The 27,593-nt window shown below is 49.4% G+C and overlaps 11 protein-coding genes across 11 annotated transcripts; 6 read left to right on the top strand and 5 right to left on the bottom strand.

Annotated features, from left to right (window-relative positions):
* Nucleotides 1-1,187: 1,187 nt before the first annotated feature.
* Nucleotides 1,188-2,239, top strand: KD926_006930 (uncharacterized protein; the record flags this gene model as incomplete). The annotated part of the gene is made up of 2 exons (XM_053099951.1): nt 1,188-1,916; nt 1,985-2,239. The coding sequence occupies 2 exons, from the start codon at nt 1,188-1,190 to the stop codon at nt 2,237-2,239; spliced, it is 984 nt and encodes a 327-aa protein (XP_052956335.1).
* Nucleotides 2,240-4,335: 2,096 nt separating this feature from the next.
* KD926_006929 (uncharacterized protein) lies at nt 4,336-5,253 on the top strand (the record flags this gene model as incomplete). Its single annotated transcript, XM_053099950.1, has 1 exon — nt 4,336-5,253. One exon carries the CDS (start codon nt 4,336-4,338, stop codon nt 5,251-5,253), a length of 918 nt encoding a protein of 305 aa, XP_052956334.1.
* A 1,493-nt stretch (nt 5,254-6,746) lies between these two features.
* Nucleotides 6,747-7,631, top strand: KD926_006928 (uncharacterized protein; the record flags this gene model as incomplete). Its single annotated transcript, XM_053099949.1, has 3 exons — nt 6,747-6,881; nt 6,944-7,139; nt 7,216-7,631. 3 exons carry the CDS (start codon nt 6,747-6,749, stop codon nt 7,629-7,631), a joined length of 747 nt encoding a protein of 248 aa, XP_052956333.1.
* A 690-nt stretch (nt 7,632-8,321) lies between these two features.
* On the top strand, nt 8,322-9,789 carry KD926_006927 (thermophilic desulfurizing enzyme family protein; the record flags this gene model as incomplete). Its single annotated transcript, XM_053099948.1, has 3 exons — nt 8,322-8,617; nt 8,715-9,188; nt 9,276-9,789. The coding sequence occupies 3 exons, from the start codon at nt 8,322-8,324 to the stop codon at nt 9,787-9,789; spliced, it is 1,284 nt and encodes a 427-aa protein (XP_052956332.1).
* Nucleotides 9,790-10,021: 232 nt separating this feature from the next.
* Nucleotides 10,022-12,449, bottom strand: KD926_006926 (isoprenoid synthase domain-containing protein; the record flags this gene model as incomplete). The annotated part of the gene is made up of 3 exons (XM_053099947.1): nt 10,022-11,561; nt 11,620-11,866; nt 11,924-12,449. The coding sequence occupies 3 exons, from the start codon at nt 12,447-12,449 to the stop codon at nt 10,022-10,024; spliced, it is 2,313 nt and encodes a 770-aa protein (XP_052956331.1).
* Nucleotides 12,450-14,412: 1,963 nt separating this feature from the next.
* On the top strand, nt 14,413-15,635 carry KD926_006925 (ankyrin repeat domain-containing protein; the record flags this gene model as incomplete). Its single annotated transcript, XM_053099946.1, has 2 exons — nt 14,413-15,229; nt 15,292-15,635. 2 exons carry the CDS (start codon nt 14,413-14,415, stop codon nt 15,633-15,635), a joined length of 1,161 nt encoding a protein of 386 aa, XP_052956330.1.
* Nucleotides 15,636-16,275: 640 nt separating this feature from the next.
* On the bottom strand, nt 16,276-16,632 carry KD926_006924 (uncharacterized protein; the record flags this gene model as incomplete). The annotated part of the gene is made up of 1 exon (XM_053099945.1): nt 16,276-16,632. The coding sequence occupies one exon, from the start codon at nt 16,630-16,632 to the stop codon at nt 16,276-16,278; it is 357 nt and encodes a 118-aa protein (XP_052956329.1).
* Nucleotides 16,633-18,993: 2,361 nt separating this feature from the next.
* KD926_006923 (MFS general substrate transporter) lies at nt 18,994-20,112 on the bottom strand (the record flags this gene model as incomplete). The annotated part of the gene is made up of 1 exon (XM_053099944.1): nt 18,994-20,112. One exon carries the CDS (start codon nt 20,110-20,112, stop codon nt 18,994-18,996), a length of 1,119 nt encoding a protein of 372 aa, XP_052956328.1.
* A 1,592-nt stretch (nt 20,113-21,704) lies between these two features.
* KD926_006922 (uncharacterized protein) lies at nt 21,705-24,036 on the bottom strand (the record flags this gene model as incomplete). Its single annotated transcript, XM_053099943.1, has 4 exons — nt 21,705-21,847; nt 21,905-22,335; nt 22,385-23,886; nt 23,941-24,036. 4 exons carry the CDS (start codon nt 24,034-24,036, stop codon nt 21,705-21,707), a joined length of 2,172 nt encoding a protein of 723 aa, XP_052956327.1.
* A 601-nt stretch (nt 24,037-24,637) lies between these two features.
* KD926_006921 (uncharacterized protein) lies at nt 24,638-25,624 on the top strand (the record flags this gene model as incomplete). Its single annotated transcript, XM_053099941.1, has 4 exons — nt 24,638-24,688; nt 24,740-24,768; nt 24,828-25,347; nt 25,412-25,624. The coding sequence occupies 4 exons, from the start codon at nt 24,638-24,640 to the stop codon at nt 25,622-25,624; spliced, it is 813 nt and encodes a 270-aa protein (XP_052956326.1).
* Nucleotides 25,625-25,927: 303 nt separating this feature from the next.
* Nucleotides 25,928-27,169, bottom strand: KD926_006920 (uncharacterized protein; the record flags this gene model as incomplete). The annotated part of the gene is made up of 1 exon (XM_053099940.1): nt 25,928-27,169. The coding sequence occupies one exon, from the start codon at nt 27,167-27,169 to the stop codon at nt 25,928-25,930; it is 1,242 nt and encodes a 413-aa protein (XP_052956325.1).
* Nucleotides 27,170-27,593: the final 424 nt, after the last annotated feature.

The raw sequence follows: 27,593 nt of genomic DNA, 5'->3' as shown, positions 1-27,593 counted from the left end.
TCCTGTCGTGAGAGTGTAGTGCAGAAGGGTGCGAAATCCTTGTCTGGCCCCCAAATTGCGAATATAAATGTGGGAAGTGAAGAGATCAATTCTGTACGCACAGCTGTTGGGACTGGGGTTCATCGTATACGATGTAGCCCGTTTGCGGCGCCTGCAGGCGTGTTGGCAGTGTTGAAATTAATCACCGTCTGACATGATGGCAGGCGCCATATTCCAGAAGCGACTTCCGAGAGACGTTATTGCAGTCCTTAGGCGTCCAGTTGCTCAGCTGGGCAAATGTATTGATCAGCAATGGGGATATGGGGGAATCATCACACTCTCAAACTCCCGGTGATCTAGGCACAGCTCGACAAATGGTAGCACAATCGGACACATCCCGACTCGAGCAAGCCAATCAGAGTTTTAATGTAGCCCATAGCTTCCCGTCCTCGTTTCCATGCCTGGATTCCATGGCAGAGGCCGCAACGGGGTACTGTGGGCAGCGGACCCAATTGTCCGGATACCCAACACTTACGGCGTCTGTGGTTCTGGACAACCTCGGGACACCCATAGTCAGGAGAGAGGAAAGTCAGGCTAAAGAGCTTTCGGAGCCGAGCGCCTTGGCTTGCGCTGACTTGCCTAACTGGAAAAGCAAACTAGCACCATTGCAGGAGGCTGAGTCCGTTCCTGGCAGGCCCTGTCCACAAATAGGCACCCGAGCGCTCAGCAATACAACATATGTGGTCAGCAAAGGGCATCTGGCGTTGATCCATTACCACAGACGTGCAATTTCCACCATGTAGGGGGCGAAGGGGCTTCTGGTGCCGTCTTTCAAGCCACCCGACCCTTCAGCCGCCAAGATCTTCCGCCCCGTCTGTCGCAGTCCCCGTCTCCAATTTGCCCTCACATATCGACTTGTATTGCAGGAGTCAAGCGCTTCACAGGGGCCCGCACTAGTACCTTCTGGGTTTGAGATCGTGGCTGTGCCCAAATTGGGTTGCACTAACTTATATGACACCTGAGGTCCATCATAAGCCTTGCTTCATTAGCACGCACCCGACATGAATCCAACTTCTGTCTAATATCCGGCCCTTATCCCGTTTGTTTGATTTTGCTTTTTGCGACTTGAGTTTTGCTCCTATCTTTTAGTTCTCCCTCATTTCTCTTTACTATTCCCTCGTTATTAGCTCATTTCAACTTTTCTCAAGATGGTACAACTCACTGCAACAACAAGCCTCGTGCTCCTCTCTCTCCTACTGCCTTCTGCTCTAGCAGCAGATGATCTCTCTCAGAGCATCGTCGGCTGCAACGACCTCTCCTGTCCCAAAGAAGGTGCCGACGACCGATGCACCGTTGACGACCACACCTTCCTCGGCGTCGGGCTGGCTCGCATCATAGACGCCCCGTCCTCGCTAGAGGGCATTTCCCTGGTCAAAGGCGTGAACGTGTCTGCTGGCGGCGCGGGAAGCGACAACGACAAGCCCACTCGCCCCTTCACCTCAGTCTACTACCTGGGAACGCCATCGGACGTCAAGACAAGTAACCTGTCTGGCTGCGCCGTGATCTTCAACGATCCGCCCTCGAGCAAATTCGACGGCGCCGACCTAGAAGGTAACACCAGAAACAAGACCGACACTCGCGCCGCATACGGCACCTGTCCGGACGTAGTGGACCAGAGGTGCATCAACGCGCTGACCAAGCGGGCCAGCGAGGTTGCGGATGATGCGGACAGCAACCCGTGCTCTGCGCTGGAACGTGAGCTGAAAAAGGATGATCTTGACGACTGCAAGAACCTGGGTGGCGCAGGCAACGGGCTCGGTAACTTCACTGTTACTTCGTTTGGCGATCTCAAGTCTGTGAGCAACTCGTCGGCCGAATGCTGGCCTATTACGCCCAAGTCGGACGGACTGGCTGAGATTGCGGTTGAGACTTCTCACGTATGTATTTTCCTACAGCTTATGCAGTTCGCCTCTATTTTCTTACGAAGTCTAACGATATCACACAGTCCAATTACACCGCCTCAGCGCTCATCGACGAGGCCTACAAAATCACCCCCGTCCTGACCGTCTTCCTATCGGGCAACGGCAGCGCCGTCGATGAGACCTCGTCGCAGCTGACCTGCCTGAAGGTCGTGACAAAGGAAAACGCCAGCGAGGCCGAGAATGGAGAGTCTAGCTCTGCGTCGGCGCTGGAAATCAGCGGCGGGGTGCGCGCTGCAGGAATGGCCGTTTTGCTGGGGACTGTGCTCGCTACGATATAAATATTGGGCTTGTTAGAATGGGCAGGGCGCATAGAGGGGACCTGTATCAGAGAGCGTCTAGGCTTTTTTTTTTCGTTGGCTTTTTCTTCTCTGTACTTTTGTTGTTTTAGTTCGATTACATTCTTACTCCGTACCTGCCTGGGGTACCCTGGGTAAATTGGGGACGGTGTATTAAGATACATTCATAGACTTGCAAGGCACTTATTATCTATCGAACAACTCCGAACAGGCAAGGTGGGACTGGCAGCCTTCCTACACTACGTAAAGGTGCCAGGATGGGAATCCCCGATGTGCCCCAAGTGCAACAGAGGAAAAGAGGACCCTAGGCATGTCATCACATTCTGTATGGCATATAACGAAGTGAGATACGATCTAGAGATACAAGGACGGATAGACGTGGAGCAGTTGCTCACCACCCCTAAGGGGGTACAAAAAGTAAAGAGGTGGTGGATACGGAAAGGAGTGGTCGACCAATCCCGGCTAGCGAATAGGTTGATCGAGGGTTAACGAGGCTGGTGCTAGCAAACAGGTTCCAGGGGTATATACGAAGAGCGAGAGATGAACCACCGAGGCGGAGGGGTTTTCACCGTGTAGGGTTTCCCCCCCTAGATAGCGAGATAGACCGGATGGCCATGGGCCCAACGGAGTAACAATATTATTATTATTATTATTATCTATCGATTTCTCAATTGGTTGTCCCAGATGCGACCTAACGAGAACGAATGCGAATTCTTTGTCCGCTAAGCGCGCCCAGTCATGTACTCCATCAGAAACCGCTAAATAGCGCAGCCTTATTGGGCCTCGAAGAAGATTAGGATTCCCAGCCTCGCCGCTATGAAACTGCCAAGTCTGTCCAAGATCCAAGCCTCTAACTGGCTTGCCTCCTTGGGCTGCGAATATCTGTGTTGGTAAAGAGATACCGGCCATAAGAAGCAAGTCAGATCCATGGTGACATCGTCGTATTCGAAGCGAAACTTATACATGCTAATATGTATGTCAGAATGGGAATCACGTCAGAAAATTCATTTGAAGATGTGGAAGTGAGGACGCTTTTTGGCCTCTTTCCTTTTGTATTCCTTCCATGGATTAATGGGGTGTAATTCCAAATTATGAAGTCACAGCCTCGCGGACATGCTCCGTCGATGCGACCTTACATGCCACTAGGCTCAATGATTCAATGAAGAAGATCTGATGCATTCTATCTAGATGAAAAAACGCTCATATTTATGTATTCTCTTGAGCTTCATTATTGCTCCATAACAAGCAAAGAATGACGACTATTTCATCATAAGAGATGTGATAAAGTTAATCGGTTGAACGATCGGTTGAGCAAGGTGATGATGATTGCCTGCTTGATTCCCGCGGCCACAGTTGGATACTGAAAAATATAACTAAAAAAACCGCACAAATTATGCAAGTGACGGGCAAGTTGATTTTGCTGACAAACTAGTCCCATGGGAGTCCCACGGGGGTCTAGAGAGGCAGAGGATGTGTTTTAAGCAAAGAACAAGACGAATCTGCGCCTGAGATAATGAAAGCCTGGTGACTAGAGGATGAAGGCCTGATGAAAGTATCCGTATTATAATGGGATCGCTTTGTCTTGGAACAAAATTATTTCTTTGTCTGCCACGGATCCCATCTAGACCAAAAGCCAACAGAAAACAATACGGAGGCTAGGTATCTTTCTCGGGTAACGATCATACCACGGTATTCCGAGGGTCGTCGTCCCGTTGGTCTTATGGGCGGGCGCTAGTGACGGGACCCACCTCTTACAATACATTTCATTGTTCCGGGTCCGGCCCCAACCTTTGTTTTCTCATAGTAAACTGTATGGAATGTCAAAAGTTGAGCTTCAAGAATGAGCAATTCTCACAGGCAGCGGTAATTAAAATCATCAATTAGGGCTTATGGGTCTCGCCTAAGCTAATCTGGAGATCGCACGAATCTGTACTTTAACCAGAAGAAGAGTTTCGACTGTCCAGTAGGACTTCTTTCGCTGCACGTCATATTGCCGTCTGGACTATAATCCTCCCTACCAATCGAGACCTATCAAATAAAGTTCACGTTTAGCTCGAAGCCTCACCCCCGCCATCGTCATGATAGATTTCGCCATGATTGAAAGCTCCGACTCCGCCCTCGTCTCTTCTTCGACACACCCGACCCACGAATTGGACGTCATGTTCGATTTCGACTTCTTGGCCGACCTCCCTGCTGATACCCCCCGCGTGGTGGCATCGACCCTTAATTCCATCAAGTCCGCTATAAGGCGTAACCTCCAGCACCCGTACATTGTCATCGATTATGTCAACCCAGATATTGTCGAGAGGCTTGTCGAATCTCCGCGCCTACGTTTCCTGAAGGCGTCAAGGCTGTTTTACGATGCAGATCTGCGCAAACTGATTTTAAAGATACCCTCTACTTTTCATGATGGCGCCAGCAGAGCTTTTCACAACCTACTTACACGACACATGGAATCTTCTGGCGTCGACGAAGAGGTAGTAGAACCTCAAGGCTCGGGGCGCGTTAAGGACGGCCCCTACTCCAAGGAGCCTGACGAGTCGTATCTCCCGGTGCGACCGATCCCTGGTCGTGATCCCAAGTGGCCCACCCTAGTAGTGGAAGTCGGTTACAGCGCGACTCTGGGTCGGCTGAGAGTTGATTGCCGTTGGTGGCTTGGCCGCTCCCAAGGCCAAGTCAAAATTGCATTACTACTATCTATCGACCGGGACCGGCCGCATATTTTGATAGAAAAGTGGGAAAACGGGCCTGCTACATACGGCTACAATTTCCGAGTCCCAGGACGGCTCTCCCCACAGAAAACAGCAGCTATCAGTGTTACCCTCGAGAATGATGAGTATGTCACCACAGGAGCGCCACTTTGCCTGTCCGTTGATGACATCGTGCTCCCCCTTGTTCCCGGAAGTGTCCCCCCGTGTCAAATCATAGACCATGATTTCGAAAAATTGGCAAGGGCTATATGGAGAAAGCAAGGGTTTGTTGCAAGACCGACTTGACAGATGACGGAAATCTTGCTTCAGAGCGGGAATCAATTTCTCTTCGTTCGACCAAAAAGTGGAGGATGGACAAGTTTGCTGCCATGTGGAGATCAACTTCAGGTTTCGGTTCGACGGGAGCAATGGACGTGGTATGCTTAAGCTCTCGATTCACGGACAATCTCTCGGAACGGTGGAGTGGGAGATCAATTAGTGAAGACCTCTTTCCTATCCTTTGCTGCGCTGTCCTCGGTTTCTTTCTCCCGTTCTCCCTTTGATTTTGAGTCTTCTTGTGCATGTTTTCTCTTCTTCTATCTCTTTTTTTTTTTTTTCCAAGTTGTTTTATGCACAGTCGTTACTGAAGTCGTTCTTTCGTCATGTGTCAAATGCTCTTGGCCAGTTCTATGAAGTCCAACATCTCGGTTTATGATTTATACATGTGGTTTCCGTATGACTCCAATGCGATAAAAGACGTAACTGTTTCCAGCTTTCTCTACCTCCAGCTAAGTTTCTTTCCGCATTTCCGACACTAAATTGCATCTTTTTCCAGAACATAAATACTGTCTGATAGACCAAGTCCATTCCCGAAGGGAAGTGCAAGTATACAAAAACGAAACAACTACGGATGCAAATAGAACCCCGAATAATGTGTCGCTTGTTCCATTGCCAGTCACTTCATCCATGCCACTTTGTTTACGAATACCCCGTTTTGCAAGAACTGGGTGCTGAGGTGCAACCTGCCACGCCAGATAGCCGTTTGACTTGTCCCTCGGAACACGAAACAGAAAATTCCTTTCTTCCTATTCTTCCCCAAAAATTGCTTCTTCCAGCTCTCTCTCCTGTATGAAGCATTTCTAGCTCTTGCTCTGTCACTCTTCGCTATGATATGGTCACAGTCCGGTCCACAACTCCCTCGGCCTCGGCAATCAATCCATCAAATTTTCACTTGCCAGGCACAGGCCACGAGCCAATGTTCCTAAATCTCCATTGAAACTATGCATCTCGCCAAGACTAGACTCCCGGATTGAAGATACGGAGGGGCAGAATCCACATGGCGAAGCACATCATCCGAAGGTTAATTGTGCAATGCGCCCCACATATTCGACGGACTTCCGATTAAACTATGCATCGGCACTTAGAGATAACCCGATTTTGGGTATGGGATTTGGATTTCCTCCCCAGAAACGCAGGTTTAGGGTAACTTAATTTATCTCCCGTCATGATATGCCGTCCATTACGGTAGATCTTCTTCACCTTTCGACCGAGAATTCAGTCGCAATTGGATTGGGCAATGGTGCAATTATTGTTTAAATCCATGGATCGCTGAGCTTCTAACATAAGTTCTTGGTGGATAAATTGGGCGTTGTGGCATGACGGAGTATATCAGTGCCGTCTCGTTTCTTTAACGCACCTATCTCCCATCGTCTATCGATTCTCCCTTGAGGGTTCTTTTCTATAGATAGTATATCTTGCTCTTGACTAGAATATTAGCTTGAAGCACCGAGAATACCATCATGTCGACATCTCCAGTGACCCAGGAGCCCATCAACGGCACCGGCACCAAAGAACCCACGCATCTGATCGATATTGAGCGACAATCCAGAGCGAACACGGTCACGACCGAAGCCCCAAAGTCGCTAGGAGCAGGCGTAAGTTAATCCATTCCCCCATTAAAAGAAACGACACGGTCATCTAACAGCGAAGACGACAGTCTGCGCTCGCACTGGGCGCATTCGGCACCACCCTCACGACTCTATCTCTCAGTCTGATGGAATGGCGAGGCGTCACGACCGCCAACGTCTTCGTCGGCAATTTCTTCTTCATCTCGGCATTCGGTCTAGTAGTTACCGCGCAGTGGGAGCTCTCGGTTGGAAATGGTTTTTCGTACACCGTTTTTAGCGCTTTTGGTGAGACTTCTCTTAATTCCTTCTTTGCTCAAACACTTAAATCCATGATCTAACATATGATGAAAATTCAATGTAGGTCTTTTCTACGCTGGTTATGGCGCAATCCTCACTCCGGCTTTCGGCGTCCTAGATTCCTACAACGGCGACACGACACAGTACAACAATGCGTTGGGATTCTTCATGATCCTATGGACTGTTTTCGTCTTCACGTTCCTGATCGGTTCTCTGCCGAGCAATCTCGCCTACATCGCGGTGTTCTTTCTCGTGGATATGGGATTCTTGACGGTTGCTGCGAGCTATTTCGCAGAGGCAGACGGACATCATGCGTCGTCTGTTGCGTTGAAACAGGCCGGGGGCGGGTTCTGCTTCGTAGCTGGCTTGGTGGGCTGGTATATTGTGTTTCATTTGTTGTTGAAGGATGCGGCGTTGGTGGAGTTGCCGTTGGGGGATACGTCGAGGTTTTTTGGGAAGAGGGGGAAGAAGTCGGAGTAGTGGGGTGATATGGGGAATTTAGTGTAGTTAATTGCTTTGTATGTAGTATGGTTTCCTTTATTTTGCGAGGCTGGGGATGGGGAGTTCTGGGAATGGCGATTGGTATATCTAGACTACGGAGTACTAGATAAAGATAATGACGGGCCACAGACTAGGTAACCAGGAACAGACAACATAAGGCATTGAGTATATTCCCAAACTAATAATCCATTAATCCTTCAGATTCCAACGAAGAATAACACATTTCCTACCTACTCTTTACCAGAACCTCTCCTCGGCAACACGGAACAGAAAGTAAGGCACGACTCCACAGCGTGGGTCCCTCGGGCCCTAAGATCGACGACTTCCCGATGGTGTTATGATAACGACATCTTGCACGTCGTTGACGAATGACGAGTACCGGTCACTTCTGAATTGCCTGTTCTCATGCTCTTCTCGCATTCTCCAACCTGTCCGATAATTGAGTCTCGCACGTCATATTCAAGGTTTATCCCGAATTGCATGCGCGATTGCGATGCCTCTTCCCCTCGTCCAGGGGGAGCGGCGCATAGATATACGTCGCTATGTCCCTCTCTCTTTCTTTCCTTGATCAACACGCATATTAAGATCATTGCAGATTGATTATCTCCTATTATCCCTTCCTCTTTGATATTGGCTTGCTGTAAGGCACACTCAACTACTTTATCAACCATGGCACAGCCTCCCAACCCTTCAACCGACCCCGCCATCTACGTGGAATATGAAACTAAATGGTCCGCGCTGCCCGAGACCGCAGAAGCATGGATCGCGCGAGCGCGCGACGTAGCACAAGTCTTATCGCAAGACGCCGCGCAGCGCGACCAGGAAAATAAGTCCCCGCGGGCGGAGGTCGCACTCCTCAAACACTCGGGTCTGTTGAAGGTCCTAGGACCGAAGAAGTATGGCGGAGGTGAGCAGTCCTGGGAAGTGGGATATAAAGCCATCAGGGAGGTCGCGAAAGGTGATGGGTAAGTCGCTAAGAGTCTTTCTCTGCTATAGTTCAGATCATGTGGTTTTTCTTTTTTACGTGAGGTGGAAATGTTAATAATGGGTGTATATCCGCAGATCCCTCGGCATGCTGTTAGGCTACCACCTCCTCTGGTCCACAACAGCCAATATAGTCGGCACGGCGGAGCAAATCGACCGCACGCACGAGCTCATCATCTCGAACAACTACTTCGTCGGCGGGGCCGTCAACCCGCGCGACAACGATCTGAAGATCACCTCAGACGGCGACGAGATTGTCTTTACCGGCCAAAAGCACTTCAATACCGGCGGCGTGGTGTCGGACCTCACAGTGCTCGAGGGCGTGCTGGAAGGCACACAAGATCATATCTTTGCGATCGTGAAGACCAGTGATCCTGGGATTCAATTCGCGTATAATTGGCATAATATCGGGCTGCGGCTGACGGAGTCCGGGGGTGTCAAGATTGATAATGTGAGGGCAAAGTGGACCGATGCGCTGGGTTGGGATGCGCAGAGTAAGAGGCCGAGGGAGGATGTTTTGGGGGTTCCGTTTGCTGGGTTGCTTTTGCCTTCGTATGTTGCCTATCTTCCCAATCCCTTTGTTCACCTTTTGTGGGTGGACGTGAGTTATGAATACGATTCTGATCTAACTGACTGCAGGATCCAACTCGTCTTCGGCAACTTCTACCTCGGCATCGCCATCGGCGCACTGGACTTCGCATCCAAGTACACTCGCACCACGACCCGCGCGTGGCCCTTCGGCGGCGACAACAAGGACTCCGCGACGGAGGAATTCTACATTCTAGAGCGATACGGATCCTTTTTCGCGCACCTACGCGCCGCAGAAGCGCTGGCCGACCGGGCGGGCGAGCAAATAGCGTCGCTGTTTGCGCGCCACGGAGGTGATCGGGCGGGTTTGACGCCCAAGGAGCGCGGAGAGGTCGCGGAGTGGATTGCCAGCGTCAAGGTTGTGACGACGGATGTCGGGCTGCAGGTCTCGTCGGGGGTGTTTGAAGTCACTGGAGCTAGGGCGACGGCGTCGAAGGTGGGATTGGATCGGTTCTGGAGGGATATTCGGACGCATACGTTGCATGATCCGGTGGCGTATAAGAGGAGGGAGTTGGGTCGGTATGCTCTGTTGGGGGAGTTGCCTGAGGTTACTTGGTATACTTAGTTTTGTCAGTCTGGGTACTGGGTTAATGAATTCCACTGTTTGAAAGAAGTACTTTTACAGTAAAGGAGTGTAGAAAGGTAAGTCATGTCATTAATCATAACACATAAGCCATATCATAGGCGTACAGTAAGCGAGAGACAGGCATAAATCATAAGAGTACAAAGAAAATACATAGTGTGTCATCATCACACATTCCATCCATCATCATTAATCAATAACTTTTCCTCCCACCTCATGCAGATCCATAGATCTGAGCAGGGGCAGGGAGCTCACCCAGCGACTTCACCAGAGCCTTCAAGGTCGGGTTGGCCTCTTCGGCAGCAGTCTCCAGCTCGCCGACACTCTTAACGATGTCGCGTCCAAGCTGCTGGACCAGGTTGTAGGTGGCTTCGACGGCCCCAGCCTTCTGGAGGAGCTCGAGGATCTGCAACTTGCTTTCCGTCGAGAGGGTCGCGCCCTGGGGCTTCTGTCTGAAGATGCCGAGGATGACCGTCTTCGCGGTGGTATCGACATTGCAGCAGCGGACAATCGGATAGGTGATCTTGCCCTGGTCCAAATCCTCGCCGAAGCTGGATTGGTTGCGACCGGAGAGTAGACCCAGGTATTCCTGGCGGATCTGGTGCCAGCGACCGAACAGCTGCGCGAGACCCTCAAAGTCAAGAGCCACACCACCCATGCTAGCGGACTGCATGAGACGAACCAACATGCGGAAGGGCGAGCCGCTCTTCTTGTCGACCATGGCGAGGTATTCCTGCTCGGTCGGGCAGTCCAGGGTAGCGCGCCAGTTCAGGTCCCAGGATTGGCCGACGAAATGCGACTCGAGCTCTTCGAGAAGCCCGCCCAGCATGCCGGGGACGTTCAGGCTGCTGACGGCCTTGGCGATGCGGACGAACAGGTACGTCGCGCTGTTCATGCACTGCGCGGGGCTGAAGACGTGGTGGGCGGCGATTCTTTGGTGGTGCGAAACAGCCTGGTCCTGGATGTCGGAGAGGATCTGGGTCGAGTGGTGGAGGTCGTCGACGACCTGCTTGATGAAGCTGAAGGGCCGGTTGGGGACTTGCAGCCAGACGTTCAGCGCGGTGAGAAGTTCCGACTGGACCTCGTTGGAAGTGATGGAGCCAAGGTAGCCGGTAGGCGCAAGAAGGGCCGAAGAATCGAGGTTCACGGCCGGAGCCTCCTCATCGGGGACCAGCGGAGCCCACAGGGGCAATTCCTGCTCGGGCTCAGCAGGTAGCTCTGCCGGGGCCTGCTCCTCCTGTGCCTCCTCATCCTCGTCGTCCGCCTCGTCATTCTCGTCGCCGGACTCCTCCTCATCGCTAGATCCTTCCTCCTCATCGTCCTCGGACTCGTCGTCGCTCTCCTCGAACGGCTCGTCGGGAACGTCGTATCGCGGCGCGTTCTTGCACCAGTAGTGAATGCCACCAAGCGCGGCGCCCAGGACCTCCATCCACTTCTTCAGGTGGGCAGGGAGTTCCGGGTTGTTGTGATACAGCGTCTCGCGTCTGCGAAGGAACTCCTTCTCGTTCTCCAGAATGAGTTCCTTGGTCTTGGCGCGGGCGTCGTCCTCAGACAGGCCCTCGTGCTTCATCAGGAAGAGGTTCACGTTGGCAACGCGTCTCGTCTTGTAGTCGCGCTTCTCCTTGGGCCAGCTGTAGAAGTCGTTCGTGAAGAACATGGTGCGCTCGGCTGCGTCCAAAGCGTCTCGCACGATCGCCTGGTCTTCTTTTCCGAGGCGCGTGCCGTGAGCAAAGCCCATCAGGGTCCAGTAGACGCTGTCGCGAAATTAGCATTTAGAAATTAAAAAGGGCAGTACAATTAGGGTAGACTCACTCAATGGCGGCATTCAGACGGCGACGAGCGACGTAATCGTCAAGGTTGGCGCAGTTGTCCGCCGTCGGGACCTCGGGAGTCACAAGCCAGGTACTCCGGTAGCAGTCGATGATGTCTTGTCCGTCCTTGTCGGTCAAACCGCCCATGACCTTCTGGAGAAGCTTCTTCCGCACTTCAGTGCGAGGCGACTCGGTTACTTCGTCGGTCTTCTCTCCTGCAGGTTGTTCCTCCTTACTTTCGGCTTGGTCTAGAAACATGTCAGAGTTAATCTCCGGGCATTTGTTCGCGTCCAGTCGTAACATACCATCATGAAAGTTTGCTAATTCGGTCAAGTAAGCGACCAGTTCGAGCTTGTCGGGCGAGCACTCGGGGTACAGGAAGCTGGCGTAGTTTCCTACGGCGGAGGTCAGGTAGCTCTCCTTGCGTTTTTCGCTGTCGCTACCGAGCGCGGCGTTCAGGTCTTCGATGAACCGGTCGCTTCCTCGCTGGGCGACATGGTCGTATTTGTGGATACGAGGCGTCAGAGTAGTGAAACACTCGGTCTGCGGCTGTCCATCCAGATCTAACGGCTGGGAGTGAACCCACGTCTCGACGGGTTCATTGGCCGTGGGTGTCTCGGAGGCAGGCTCCGACTGAGCAGCAGAAAGCACCTGGATCGCGCTTCCCTTGCTCTTCCTCCTCTTGTGAGACAGGATCTGGGAGTACTGCTTGAACATGGGGACGGGACAATAGGAATAGGTATAGGAGATCGAAGCAGAGACGATGAGAGACAGAAAACCGAAGAAGACAGCTCCGGGCCGTTGAGAGAGTCGAGTGAAGAACAAAACCATCCAGTCGAGATTGCGCGCGTCTAGCTGGGACTTTATAGAGCCCGTGTCCCCCTCATCGGACCAAAATGGCGTAAGATGTTCGACTTGCGGTCATGCAACTGCAGATTTTTCACTTATCAACGCGGGCAGGGACCTCGGACTGGCCCAAGTGCGAGCTAAACAATCTACTCGCGGCCATGAACACTTTGAACAGAAGTATACTATGCGGACTAATATGCCAGCCGAGTGCTGATTGGGGGGCGACGCCGCTGGTTGCTGCTGCCAGGTAGCTTATGTGGAGTTGCCTCGATCCACCCTGTTCACCGCTTCGTGGGTTCGTCCGGCTCTGCGCCTTTGACGAGGAGACCAGGAGGGGCGCGCGATCAAAAAATCTTCCTATCAGCTTTGCTCCCAATGCATGTTGGCGCGACGGACGGATCAGCCCCGAAAATCGGTTTGTTTTTCTTTTGCTGGATGTGGTAGCCTGGGCTTGATGCTACTCCCAGCGTATCAGTCTAGTCTAGTGTATCTGTACATGGTGTAGATACCTACGGAGTAAGGAGGACCTTCGCTTCCCTCTGTTTGTTTTTTTGGCCCGATCAATGTCTGTGCTCGCTGGTGGATGCCACATATTCACCGAGAGAATACGCGGCCATATCCGATTGCAAGTGACTGGCCTGGCGTCATAACCACCATACTGAAATGAGTGTGTCCAGCGCATACAGTCAAAACGTCTGAAATGCTGATTTGCATCCAGGATGCACAGTGGTAGAGGATGCTGATCAGCATATCTCCAGGTGGCAGGCAGACAGACAATCCATGTTCGCCGGGAAAGAAAGAAAAAAAAAAAAAAAAAACAAAGCGGAAAAGACTATCGGGCGCAAAAGCAAAACAAACCCGAGTGGGTCCCGTGATCACCTTGCGGGCGGGCGGTCTTTTTGGCGTCTTTTCCCTCTCCCGTCTTTTTTCTCTCTGTTTTCTCCAATCATCAATTCGATCACTCAATCAAAACCACTCTAGATGGGACAAAAGACAGGAAATGTCTCCCGTTATACTTTTCCAATCCCTTGCCTCACTGAGGCGCGTGAAAGTTAAGGCGTAGACCCCGCTATGATGTAATTTTTATAGAAAGCATGTCCATACTATCAAAGCATGTTCTCGGTGCGGGCAAGCAGACAGAGATTTCTGCGGCATAAAGTGAGACACGTGCGGGAGGATAGGAGCATCATGCTGATCAATCCAATGCGGCATATGGCATTTGGTTATCAGGATGATCCGAAGTATTAGATCATGTCGGTAGACGCTTGTGGAAAAGTCTACTGTAGCTGGATGTTTTGCATATTGGAGGGATGGCTGGACAGACATGTGACGTGTCAAATTGGATTTTCCTAATAATGTAGCAATGTTGAATTCCTATTCTTGATATCTATGATAGTTTTACTATGAGCGGGGTTCGAGTTTGATATTGTCAGCTGAATGCAGGGTGTGTTTACTTCATCCATACTCTCTATAGCTACAAAATGATCAACAGCCGATTTGGCGTTCTCCGCGGGGAAGGGGGAAAAAAAACAAAGGAGTTTTTTTTTGGAAAAAAGATTTTCTGGGTACAGGGTAGACCCGAGGCTTATCTATTCCCAGCCATCTAGACGATCCTCTACTCCGTAGTTCAGCGTTCACAGAACAGAGAACCGAGTACGGTGTGAGCGCAACCCATCAGTGCCCCAGGCATCCATCTGCAGAGCCGTTGAGAAGTGGGGTCCAGATTGCATTATGATTGGTCAGCAATGGTGGGGTGCATCGGCTCGTTCTCAAAGGCGATTGGTGCTCGACACGGCACAAGATGAGCCAATCAACAGCAAGCAATCCATCCAAGCACATGACGTCACACAATCGAGGGGTCTTCCTGTTGTTTCCGTGCCGATACCAGGAATCTAGACGAGCCAACTAAGACATCAACAACAAAAGACCCTCAAACTATACCACAATGCCGTCCCCATCAGAGCTCACAACGTGGTGCTCAGAAGGTAACCTCGATGGCATTCGTGACTTTCTGGAAAATGACTTCCCACTCCTGCCACCAGAAGGACGGACGGCGTACTGCGCCCACACGTCGCAGCAAAATCACCAGCAGCCGCAACAGCCCAAGATTGCCGGTCCTGCAGCATACCAGGCACAATTAATGCGTGCTCAGCTTGCTCAGATGCAGATGGCCCAGCAGCAGCGACAGCAGCAGCAGCAGCAGCAGCAGCAACGGTCACGGGGACAACACGGCCAGATGCACCAGGGTGCTCCTCAAATAAATTCTCAACAGCACCAGATGCTGCTGGCAGCTGCTCAAACCAACGGTGGGCAAATTCCACGGAATATGCAGGGGGTCAACATGGCGCAGGGAGCCACCGCCCAACAGGGACCATGCACCGTCGTGCCCTGTCACGAGAAGCTCACGCAGCTGGCCATCGCCGCCGCAGAGGCCGATCAAGTCGAAGTGTTCGCCTACTTATGGGACACGTATCTTGCGGGTGACGACGCGGAGATCCCATGGGCGGCATTGAAAGCAGCAGCACGCCACGGTTCGATCCCGTTAGCAGAGGCCTTTTACTGTCGCGATCCGACCTGTTTTACGAGGGCGGTTCTGAAGGCATCGCATGGTCGGGTGCTGGGGGGTAGTCAGGTTAAGGTTGCTTTGCTGCATGGTCATCTGAACTATATTGATTTTTTGTTGGCGCATGGTGCGGATATCAATGCGGAGTTTCCGGATCAGAGCCCTGTGCGGGCGGCTGTGAGGTCTGATGGTGATGAGGGTGAGTGCATTCCTTCCCGGACAAAAAGCATAGTATGAATGAGGGTTTTAATGGAGTACTAGAAACTGCCATGACGCGCATTCGCTTCCTCGTTGACCGCGGCGCGTGGGTGAACGGTTCCGGCGCTCTAACATCGGCAGCTGGCCTAGGCAGACTCGACGCGGTGGCTTTCTTGATTGAAAAAGGCGCAGACGTGGAGGACCTCGGAGACGAATCGACTGAGATCCACCGACCGAAGACTTCAGCTTTGCTGGCAGCAGCGGAGTCTGGTCATGAAGCCATTGTTCGCCTCCTTGTCAAGTACGGTGCTAATGTGACACGTCGGGATGATTTAGGTCGGTCTGCTGTGGACTTGGCCGAGAGTAATGGTCATACGCGACTTGCAGAGCTTTTGCGGCCGGCATAAGGTAGTCAGCGAGGAGTATTGAGGATTAAGTGGAGTTTTTACAGATGTTACGTTGGAATGACTCGGGGTTTCGGTTAACGATTTATGATGTTCATATGGATGCACAGTCAGCAAGCAGTCAGAAATTGCAGTACTGTTTCTTTCTAGAAGCTCTGTTGAGTTGAAATGTGGAACGTATATTTGTACTCTCCCACGGTTATGGTCATTTGGGGCTTGCATCAGGTATACCAAAAAGAGTATTGGAACCTCGGAGACTACACTCTATGAAAGTTTGATAACTAGCCATGGTTTATTCATCTTGATAGAATTACCAAAAGACTACATAGTACAATAAAGGGTTAAAAGTTTAATACCTATAAGTTTAAATGAAAAGTAGAATATTGTTATATCACGCCGTAAAGAGGAGCTTTGTAGCTCCTTATGTATTTCAATATGAAAAGTCAACCTTGATCAAATGTCAGAATCACCTCTCTGACTTGTCTAAGTAATGGCAATTTGAGCACATCTTTTCTTTCTCTTCTTTTTCTATTTTCCAAATACCTTGATATTGAAGGCATGAGAACCTCCGAGAATGACGCAGATGGTTTACCACCCTGAAAAAGAAATGAAACCGTTCATAGTCAACCCATCAAGCACTCACTCAATCAATCACCCCACGAGGCCTCGGACAGCGCCGAATCAATTTCGAAGAGTCCACTTCCGGGTCCCGGTAGATGGACTCCAAGAAAGACTGGATAGTCTCAATGACATCTTCGATCTTCCGGCTCTTGTGCGTCACATAAATGTACAAACCTCGTCTGTCATCAATGATGTGACTGTGTTTAGTCTTGTACACCTCCACGCGTCCTTCCTTGACCTTCTCAAGGAAGTAAACTAGCCTCTGCCGATCTGTGAGGTTCGGGTCTGGGGTATGTACGAAGACGTCGTACTCGTGGCACGGGGTTTTGTTACTCTGGGCGCCCGTGCTTTTGCGCTTGTTGCGGGACCAGAATCCCATCTTTTTGAAGACTTAAGCAATGAAGTGTGTTGTGGTTTAGGTGTTAGGATCTCGGAAGGTTGCGTTTGGGAATGTGAGTGACAGACCTGTATATGTGTGATACAAGTCTGTCGGTTTGTCGATACGCAAGCTTCGAAGAGATGGTTTTTAGTAGGGCAGTGTAGGGAGTTTAATGGTCTTTTTATAGCAACTTCGCGAAACAGGGGTGGGATACTTCGCGGATATAATATGACCATTTAAGCGAGACATTCCTGTTAAAATGAATCCTTTCCCATAAGTGGTATACAGAACCATGAACCTATAGGAGTAATGTTATAGGATGTTCTAGGGTAGATGTCGTTAATCCTTACGATGTATGAGGATACGATTGCACAAAACGGCGGTGAGACTTTTATTTTAAGCCGAGAATATAATCTTTGGGTGCTTTTTATGAGAATACGGGTTAGGAATAACGAGGCAGGCTTTCTATTTTTTATATGATAGTGATATGGCTGGAAGTAATTAGATCTTATGAAAAAGCACTCCGAAATTAGCGTGTCAAAGTGCCTCAATAGACAGGGAACGTATTTGTCGGTTGACTTGGTCATTGCCCTAAGCAGATATCCTATCGATTCAACTGAATATAGGTATATGCTCGGTGGGTAAAAGTGAAGTGTCATTCTAAACTACAATCTGCCTAGCTATTTATAGTTCCACTTGTTTACACCTATGCATTCCTGATTTCTTGGTATGCCATTTGGAATGGTAAGCCAGGTCTAGATCAAGCAAGGTGCTGTGCGGTATGTGGATTAGGTCAAGATACTCTACCTCTCTGGTCTGGTTGATAACATCGTTCCAACAGTATTGCAAGCTGACTACTGTTTGATTGGTGTGTTTAAAATACGTAAATTTAGGTTTAAAGTTTGAGATCCACTGTAGTTAAGTAACCAACCACGATATTAATGAAGTTGGAGGTGACTAGAGGATGCAAAAATGCGGCATTTTGGCCTTTTAGAAAGAGGGCTGCGGTTAGTTTACAAGACTCTTTTGGCACTGCGAGTTCTATGGAGGTGTATATTCTTGGTTCAGCTGGATGAAGTGCTTGCATAGCTAGACACTCAAGAAGGTAAGTTTGAATATGTTAATAGAATATTGATTGGCTGCTTTATATCCCGTCCAAGGGAGGCTAATTATAGGTCTACAGTTGTAATTATATGAGTAAAAAGTTATGGAGAGTAAAATTAATAAATGAATTGGGAGCTAGGTGTTGTAACACACTGATTTCCTAGGCAAATCGCCGGGTTTTATTCTGACCACCTAGAGTCAGGCTAACGTCTCCAGAACTCCGTAGTCTCGCGGTTCCGAGGCCAGCGACTGATCCCATTTCGACCTCCCCGCCTCCCCATCATGCCATCTCGGAGTTTCTGCAGGGCAAAGTTTTTGACATTCCTGGTACTCGCCTGATCAGCGATATAGGTTTCAATGAGCACTCCTATACCGCGGGGTACAGCCCCTGACGAGGTGTAGATCGTGACATTTTTCATCGTAAGAGAGCGCGCTGTATGCTGCCTGAATCTCATCTCTCTCTTCAATGCCCCTCACGTCGTGTCCAACATGAATGTAGAACTTTTCAGGCCTGCTCTACTGAGCCCTCTGATAATCGTCTGAATATCCATGACCTTGGCGTCCTGAACGGCCTGATGATCCATTACGGGATCCACTATAGCCGTAGTATGCCATAGTGACACTTCTTTGGAGAGGGTAAGTGGGTTTGGTTTGATATGACTTTTTTTTGGTAGGATTGTAGTGCTGGTATAGCGATCGAGCGGTGCTAGGTAGTAGGAGAAGGAGAAGAAGATCATTGGTGTAGAATTCATTGATGGGCTATATAGCTGCAAGAGACCTTACTCGGTGGAAGTTCCCATTAGGTCTTGAATGGAGTTCTTGTACGTCGTTAAGCGTCGTTCGGGGGGTGAGCCGGATTCTCATGTTTGGGGTACGTTATCAACTCATTGTTCCATTGAGTTCCTGGTAGCACCCGTTACATGTCGCGGACTCCATCCTAGTAATATATTGTGGCTTATCAATCGTGCGCATCTTGTATGTAGAATTATCACCGGAGATATTACTGACAGTCAATTCTGTTCACACAGATTAAGAACATCTGAATGGAAAACTGTAATGTGTTAGTCAGAGCCACATTGCCAGTGGTCTAAACGAATGAAATAAGATGATTTCTATGAACTGCAAACATCTCCAGAGAATATATACGAACATGTAAAGTTTTTATCCATCTGCACATTACCACCCACAAGCACTCAGACATGACTCTTTTCAACTACCCATAAAAGCCCTCCATAACAAAAAACCATAGAAACCTCATCAACTCCCATGTTCATACGCGCTCCTGGCCCTATACCCCGGCCCCGCGCGATAAAGCAACCACGGGATCGGCGCCATCGCCAACGCAAGAAAACCCAACAAGCTTGTCGCCCATCCCACCCCCAACGCCTCATACATCTGCGTCACGAAGAGCGGAAAAGCAGCAGAAAAAGTATACCGGATCAGTGATGAGGCACCACTAGCCGACGCGCCGAATTTGGATCCATACACGTCGATCATGTAGAAGTTGCAAGGGACGTAGATGAGTATACTGCCAAGGAGGGTCAAACCCTGGGCACATATTGGACTGATCCAGTGGATGGATGGTTTGGTGGTCCAGGCGAACCAGAAGAGGCCGGCAGGGAGGACGAGGCTGCCGTATAGGGCTGCGTAGAGACGGTCTTCGGGGGTGGAGGGTATTTGGGAATTGCTAACTCGCTGTCTTTTAATCAACAAGTCAACAGTTATGAGGATTGGGGGCGCCATGAGACAACCCGTGACCATGCCGAGAAACGATAGCCCTTGGGCCTGTGGGGAGAAAGCGTAAACGGTACGGAAAACCCAAGGACTTGCGACAACGAAAGTGTATAGTAGCGCGAACTGGAATCCAGTGTACAGACAGATAGAAGTTACCAGGGGCTCGGTGATGAGCATGTGTAAAGGTCTGATAACAGTCGTCGTTATGAAATACTTTGCTGAATTCCATATCTTTCCCTCCGATGTGCCTCTGCTAAGAGCTGTTTGAGACTCTCGGAGGAATAATATCGGTGTATGAAGCACTGCCGCCATCATAAGAACGACCCATGCTGTCCATCGCCAGCCCTTCGCATCCACCACGAAACCGCCGATCAAAGGACCAACTGCGCTACCAGTGGATGGTATTGAGTAGTATGTGCAGAGCGGTATAGCTCGTTCCGAAGGCGCTGTATAGTCCCCAATCGTGGCTGCCGCAACCGACACCCCTGGAGCGGCAAACAAGCCCGCGAAAAATCGACAGATGATGAGCGAGGCAATGTTTCGTGACAACCCGACTCCGACCATGAAAGCATCGAACAGAGGAAGCGTGATCAGATACACGAATCGGCGACCGAAGGCTTCTGACAGCGGCGAGGAGATCATCGGACCAAATGCAAGGCCCAAAGAGTATGCGGATAATGGTAGTAAGGATACGGTGGTGGATACATTGAACTCTCTTTGCACTTGCTCATGACCTGGAGAATAGATCGAGGCGCCGACAGTCGTGGTGAAACTAATTCCACAAACGATGATGGTTGTTATTTTTTTTCGCGTGGTCGACCAATCTCGTGAATTTTTTTCATCGGTCATGACGTCGCTTCTCATTCTTAGGCATTTGTCCGTTGTTCGGTGAGCACAGGTCTAGACAGATGGATGATTATGCCACCTCAAGAGAGAATTAAGAACCTAATTACTGTTTCATTGACAAAATTTGTACATTCCGAGAGTGAAAATCTGCAAACTAAGGGCGTTGTGGCCTTGGTCGTTAATACGGACATATAGTTCCGAGCAAGTCTATCTCGGAAACTGAAGGACTACCGAAAACAGCTGCCAGCGCACGCTAACTTTGCCTTCCTTGGGAAGAATAAACACAATATCCAAGAACGAAAAGAAAAGACAGAATTATCTAACGAGCTATTCTGGCCGCCATATGTTAATGCAGATAATTCCTGTGTCAATTTTCTTCTCCGAACAGAAACTGAACACTGGACATACAGACAAACAATAACTTCAGTCAAGAGAGCCAAGCTTCAAAGTCCATACTCGCAATGTAACAGACTCTAGAGCACAGTTCAAAGCATTTCATTGAAGACATCCTACTAATGTGAAGATCCCCCTGATAACGAGACTGCGGGAATTCCCTCAAGATCTAAGGGCAACTTCCAATCCCTACGGTTCCATCTAGTTATATAGTGGGTGTTTAAACTCTACCAATTAGATCTTCTGTTCCTACTCACTAAGCCTACTAGACAACTCTCATCGGTCTATTAGCATATCTCACTTACTTCCAGAATCGCTGCATCATGTGTGCCAACAGTAGAGAGAATTGGCTGTCGAGCTCTGAGTCCTACCGGCTTCGAACCCCGCCTCCTTCACCGCGACAAAGACCTCGAATCCCCTACTAAGGAAGATTCTACGTCCTTGTTCGACTTGAAGCTAGGTGGGGTCTGGAAGAGAAATACAAGATCCTAGCGTCGTACAGATCACTCTATTACGGCGGGAAAGTCAGCATTTACTATGAAGACGAATATCGTCCCGATGCGACCGGAGTAATGATAGAGTTTATGACTGATAGCAAGAGTAGGGGAAGTAATTTATATTCTGAGCTGCGGAAAATTAGGGACGCTATGTCAGAGTCGCGTAGAGGCACCCCTGGGGTCTATCGCTGGCCTTGGGGTGCTCAGAGTCATGAGTTCTGGGGACTATACCGGTGCTATACCGGTGAATAGTGTCTACTATCCCTTCTTCCAAGTGATAAAAGAGACATGCATATGAAGAAATATAAGGAATTATGATGAAACTATAGTTCTACTGGAATTTCGTCCATTGTTAAGGGCATCGCGGTGATAGGCCTAGAGCTCGGATATTGTCGGTCGGATATACATGTCCGCATGCCCAAGACAGACAAAGACGTCGGGGCGCGACCCGAATTCACCCCATAAAAAGTTTTTATTTCAAAATCTTTCCGTTGGTAATTACTCCGTCATGAAGAGACCAAAAATCGTCTCATTCGCCAAGCAACCCTCTTCGGGGGCAGTGTTCAGCCAAGAATTAACCCAGGCATCTGCTTCGGCTCTAGCGAGAGGCTCTAGCATTGACTGAAAGTCAGGTCCCGTATCTGTAGGATCGATAATAAGTAACTGTCTTTCCACATAGAGAGAGTAATAGAACATACAATTCACATCGAGAGCAGCTGTAATACCCGCATCACTTTGATCCGACCCTCCGGAGCTCATCCCATTGAGACGGTGTATTAGAGACCGTAGAATCTTCAACGGCTTCTTCAAGCCGAAGCTACAGCCGCGTTGGTACTCAAGCAGGGCGGACCAGAAAAAGCGAATACAATCCGCGAATTCACCAGAGCTCTGGTCGGTGTGGTGTAGAAGGACGAGAACCGCGCAATATGTGGCGTAGGAAATGCCGTATTGGGCCCGTCGAAGAGTAAAAGCATTCTTATAGGCCTGTACAAGGCCCCATATCTTGATAGCAGCTTCAATACACATTTGCTTTGACTCAAGCTCGGAGGCTGGGTCAAGTTTGAAGTGGAAGTGGTCTGGTTTCAGGAACGCTTGTTCGACAAGGATTACTAGAGCCCAGTATGTCGTGCTAGATAAACGATGAGAGAGTAAACAGGTATGACTTGCGAAATACTTACTGTGGCGTGATTTGATGCGGCGGGGGTGTCGAGTCAATGGATGGTTCGAATCGAAGATGCTGAGGAAGACTATTCTTCCAGTAACAGAGCTGGTTCCTTACTTCGTTTCTTGTTTGTAGGAGAGTTTCTCGGGACATCCCGGGGCTGTTGATAGAATATAACCCATCAATGATCTGGCATGCTATTTCACACAATTTCCGTAAAACTTCAAAGGTGCTCAATGCATATGCCGGGCGAGGCATGTATCCCGGCGCGCTGGTGTCAGGGGTCTGAACAAGCGGATCTCTGTACGGACTCCAGAGTTCCAATTCTTCATACGTGTCTATATATTCGTGCGAAATCCGAGAGGAAGAAGAGTGTAGCGTGGGCGGCCGGCCTTGAAAAAGTGACTGGAATTTGTCGGTGACAAAAGCTCCCCAATATAGCCTCCTTCGGAGTTCAATCTCGATCGCTGCTAACCTGACCCCGGATTCGGATTCGGGCCATGGATATTCTATATGATAACCAAGATCCATAACCATTCTATACCCGATACCACAGAACACCCAGGCAGCGCTTTGCCTACCATGTGGCACTAGGCTAGATCCACATGTTAGGAAGGCTACAGCCGTTGCAATACTTGGTTTATCGATATAATCAACAATCAGACTTTTGAACCGATTGTAGAATTTCATGCCCATGGACTGTGGATGTTCAGGGTCTGCACGTAACGATTCTCTGTCGCTGTATGGAAAGATCGAAAAATAGATGGCGTTCAAGAGTAGCTTGTTGACATACGGCCCGCCATTAATAAGACTGTCCATGATAGCGGGTCGGTAGGTTTGAAGGTAAGACAAGTGTTGTCTGTTCCAATGTAAATCTAGAAGATGCATTGCCGTCTCAGGCGAGATCCCGTCGAAATCAATGTTCCTTAAGATGCTGGGAGAATTGTAGAGCACGATCTCCTCCTGTCTTTTTTTGGACGCGTACGCCATGAGTCGATCACGGGAGATGTCCGTCAGGAATTGCTTTTCTTCTTCTGAAAAAGCTCTGAGACGTAAAGGCTTCTCTTTCAAAGGGTCATGATGAAGACTGGTGGCTCCGTAAAATGCGGCTTTCTCTTCCTCGGTCGGCGCAGTAAGGAGACTGGGCTGTCCATCTGGGTGATTTGAATGATCATGTTCAATCGGTTCAGCATTACCGGCATCTTGCAATGTACGTACAGGCTGTTGTAATTGCTCCTGGTGGAAGATCGTAGTGTGATCCGGGTCTTTTACTGATGTCGTTAAGTTTGGGACTCCATTCGAGATGGATACGTCATTCGGTTGATTACCGGCCAAAGCAGTTTGGACGGGGTGTCCTGACACTTTCTCTTGCAATTCACGAAGCTGTCTTTGTAGATCTTCCACATCCGATGGCCTTTTTGACCGCACGATTTTGGTTCTTGCATCTTGCGGGTAGTCACAATCGAATTGCTTCGCGTTGCATGTCCCACACTTAGGGAAGCGACCGTCACATTTCACCTATTTAATCCGTTTGTTTCCGTTTCGTAATTGTTAGAGGGGGTGGACTCTCACTTTTCTAGCGCGACATTTTCTACAGGTACGACATCTGGCGTTTGAGGAGCTCTTGGGAGACGAGCTGTCTCGTAGGATTCCAGGACTTAGCAGCATCAGAATCAATCAGTCGTTCAAATTTAATTCAAACATTCATCTTGAAAGCACGACAGATCTGGCATTGGCTGCAAGGGAGAGAAAAAGAAATGAGCGGAAATGCCAAGGAGAAGGATGAGGATGACAAAGCATCACCAGCATTCCACCTGACTTTGGATGAAATCTAGCGTCCCAATTCGTTGTACATATTGCGCTATTATAGCTTCATATTAATTCTCTCGGGGGGGGGATTCAAAAAATAATAGCTTATAAATCAATTTGCTTTAATATAGCACCTAATGCCCTCGACCTTGTTTGTGGTGTGAAAATGTACTTCACATAGCATATAGTCTAGTTATTTAACGGAGGGTTATTGATATTGCTAAACAGTGAACGACAAAAATGGCTAAAACAAAAAGAAAGAGGATAAAAAGCTAGAACCAGGCCTATATGACATTATATTCACTAGAAAGGCCCCCGAGGGCAAGGTTTAGGTCAAGGTACGTCACGTTGTCCACGCCTGCATGCAAACCCCGCATTGAGTGACCTCACCCAAATCAATCAAAACAACAACCCAAGCTGTCCCTGATCCAAGAAGCAACTACCCCATAACACGCTCAAAATGCCTCTTAAATGCGATACTATATTCCTTTCCTACTCGCTTCTCTTACTGGTAAGTCGACTCGACCTAGAATTCTAAGAGTCCCATGTATAACTCGTCCAGGGCTCCATCGTCGCCTTGATCTGCGGCGCGTATGTTCATCCAACCCCCAAAATACTCCAAATCCAATTTTAACATCTCATGAACCCAGTCTCTCATGGTCACGCACCCAATCCTTCTCTTTACCTCTTCCAACATGGCTCCCCGCCTTAACAACCCTTCTCCCTCCATTGACCGTTACCGTCCTAGCCGCCATCAGCATCCTGATCCCCAGAACAAGGGCAAATACAACAGCAGCAACTAGCGCCGCCCAACGCGCTCTTTTCTTCATTGACCAAGCCCACTCTATCCTCTCCACTATCATCGCCACTCTAGCACTCGCCTACCTATATCCCGAGAACATCCTATCGTGCCGTCTCGAGCAACAATGGCAGACATACTTCAGCGCTCGGAACGTAGGCGCGATCCGCTCGATCCAAGATACTTTCCAATGCTGTGGTCTGCGGAGTACACATGATCGGGCTTGGCCGTTCAAGGACAAAACTCACGGCGATGATGCTTGTGAGCGACAGTTGGGGTTTCGACAGAGTTGCTTTGTGCCGTGGAGGGAGCAGCAGCAGAGTGTCTCGTGGATGGTCTTCATGGCGGCCGTACTAGTGTGGATGGTTAAGGTATATCACCTGTCTGTTTGTTTAGGTTTTGATTATGTGGCTGACTGCTTTTGCTGTTGATTAGATTGGTTATATTCAGGTGGTGCGTCGGCGAAACGCTGGCTGGATGGAAACGCGCGCGTCGCGAGGGAATACCGAATACCAGAGGATTACAAATGCAGAGAGACGGGAAGACGAGAATGATGGGGATCTCGAGGATGGTCCTGAGGATGACAATAGGCGGGCTATCTTGCCGCAGGCGAATCCTGAATACGGTACTGAATGGGAGGAACGCTAAGGTTCTTTATGAGGAAATGTTTGTCGATTTGAGTTGAGAGAGAAAGCTTGAGTTCTGTGGTTGACCATTTGTCATTGGGACCCTAATTTGACATTCATAACCAAGATTGAGTTGGATTGCAAGTGATACGAAGGACTGAACTCCAGTTTGGAAGCAGGTGCCGAGGAGAGGAAGGTGCAATAGCAAAAGACGAAATTCAATTCACAACGCAACGCATCAAGGATATCTTCGAGTACATGAGAAATAGATAACATAGAAAGAAAACAATTATGAGGCAATCATAAGACCGGGAAATAAATCCAATTAAGGGGCCGCTAATAATTGAAGCTCAGTTGATCCCTTGAATGTAAGGACTTCTCCCGCTACACTCAAGGATATCTCCCACGATAACGTATTATTCCGTCGAATATTATACGTCACGAAGTCCGGCTGGATCCCAGAGACAGGAGCGAGACGCGCCCCTTGAGCATATAATCCGTCGGGCCGAAGGACAAGCTGAAGCATATCGCCGATATTGATTGGCTCATTGCCCTTCCCAGTGGTGAATACAATAGGGTTTTCCAGTTTAGCAAACAGCCTTTCCAACCCGAGGTGATAGTCACAAGACTGGTCATCAGAATGAGGGTATGAACTGAAATTCCCCGGCGCAGTGACGATAGTAGTGCTTTTGATTTTCAATCGGAGCCAGTTCAACTGGATAGTTTGCCTGACGTCTTGGATACTGTCGCTTGTGCGCTCAAGGTCTGGCCTAATGCCTATGATGAGCGGGATAGGCGCCGCATTCTCGAACTGAATTCGCCGCGGGAATGCGAAATCCACCATGAAGTGGAATTCGGGTACTTTCGATGACCCGAAGAGCTTTTGTGTCTTTTGTTTGAATGATAAATCGGCATCTTCCATCCCAGGTAGGAGTCTCTGACTCCTCACCGATTTTGGCAGCTGCCGTTGCAAAATGTCATAGTCGAGTAAGATAGGTGCAGCTGGCTGGCGCAAAGCGATAGGTGATGTGGCATTAAGAGTATCATACGATCCTCCACGACTAAACCGCAGTTCAGCTTGAAGATAATACTCGACGAATCCCTCGGAGGTGTGATTCCAGCCGACTCGACTCGAGAAAAAGCTCCCCGGTAGCGGCTGATACGCAAGGCTCTCCTTGTTCAGCGGTAGGAAGCTTTCTTGCTGATCATGTCCCAGCAGAACGGACGACGCAGGACCCGACGGAATAGGAACCTCGAACGGCCAGGTGAGGCTTTCATCGGTCCCTTCTGGCAGATGAAGCGGACCGCGAAAGAGGGTTTGCGAAGTCACGCCGAGAAGGTCCCATCGGCTGCGATACACGCTGCGGTTGTTGTTGCCGCGCTTGACGGTGATTTTGGTCTTGACGCGCCCCACCAGCTCCAGTCTCACAGTGGCTTCGGGGGCCACGATGGGCTGTCGACGGACCACATTTCCGATGATGGTGTCACCTGCGCCGAAAGTCCATCCGGGAGGTGCTGTAATCTCGAGGTTGATACCCACGTCGTTTTGATTTAACGTGATCGGCATTTTGAATGGGTGGCGGTTGTTATTTTCAGAAAACAAAAACACAAGATCGACCCTGGGATATATGTGCCCCTGTGCGCGTGGGGGCCAATTCCCGGGCATTCGGGCGCAGAGAGGCTGTGTGGGTCCAAGGCGAACTTGATCTTCTTGGCGTGGCTTATCTACTCTTTAGCCCACTGCACTGGATACTGAATGAAATTATGATAAACTGCATAATGCACCTTTTTGCTGGCAGTTATAGTGTGCAATAATCATAGTGACTAAAACCCATATTTGTGCTCTGCTTTTATACAATACACATATAGGTAGATATTCAACATCACTTTATGTACATTTCCTGTACAAGAGCATGAATATCCCATTTAAGGTCACACTGCTTTACCAAGAATACTTAGGGGCCTTTTTCCAGTGCGTATCTTATTTATAA

The sequence above is a fragment of the Aspergillus affinis genome (assembly GCF_023601865.1).
Source record: "Aspergillus affinis strain CMG 70 chromosome Unknown NODE_39_length_258944_cov_87_149177, whole genome shotgun sequence".
In the NCBI taxonomy this organism is placed as follows: Eukaryota; Fungi; Ascomycota; class Eurotiomycetes; order Eurotiales; family Aspergillaceae; genus Aspergillus; species Aspergillus affinis.
The sequence above is the reverse complement of the archived record's forward strand: the minus strand, read 5'-3'. Positions and strand labels throughout refer to the sequence as shown.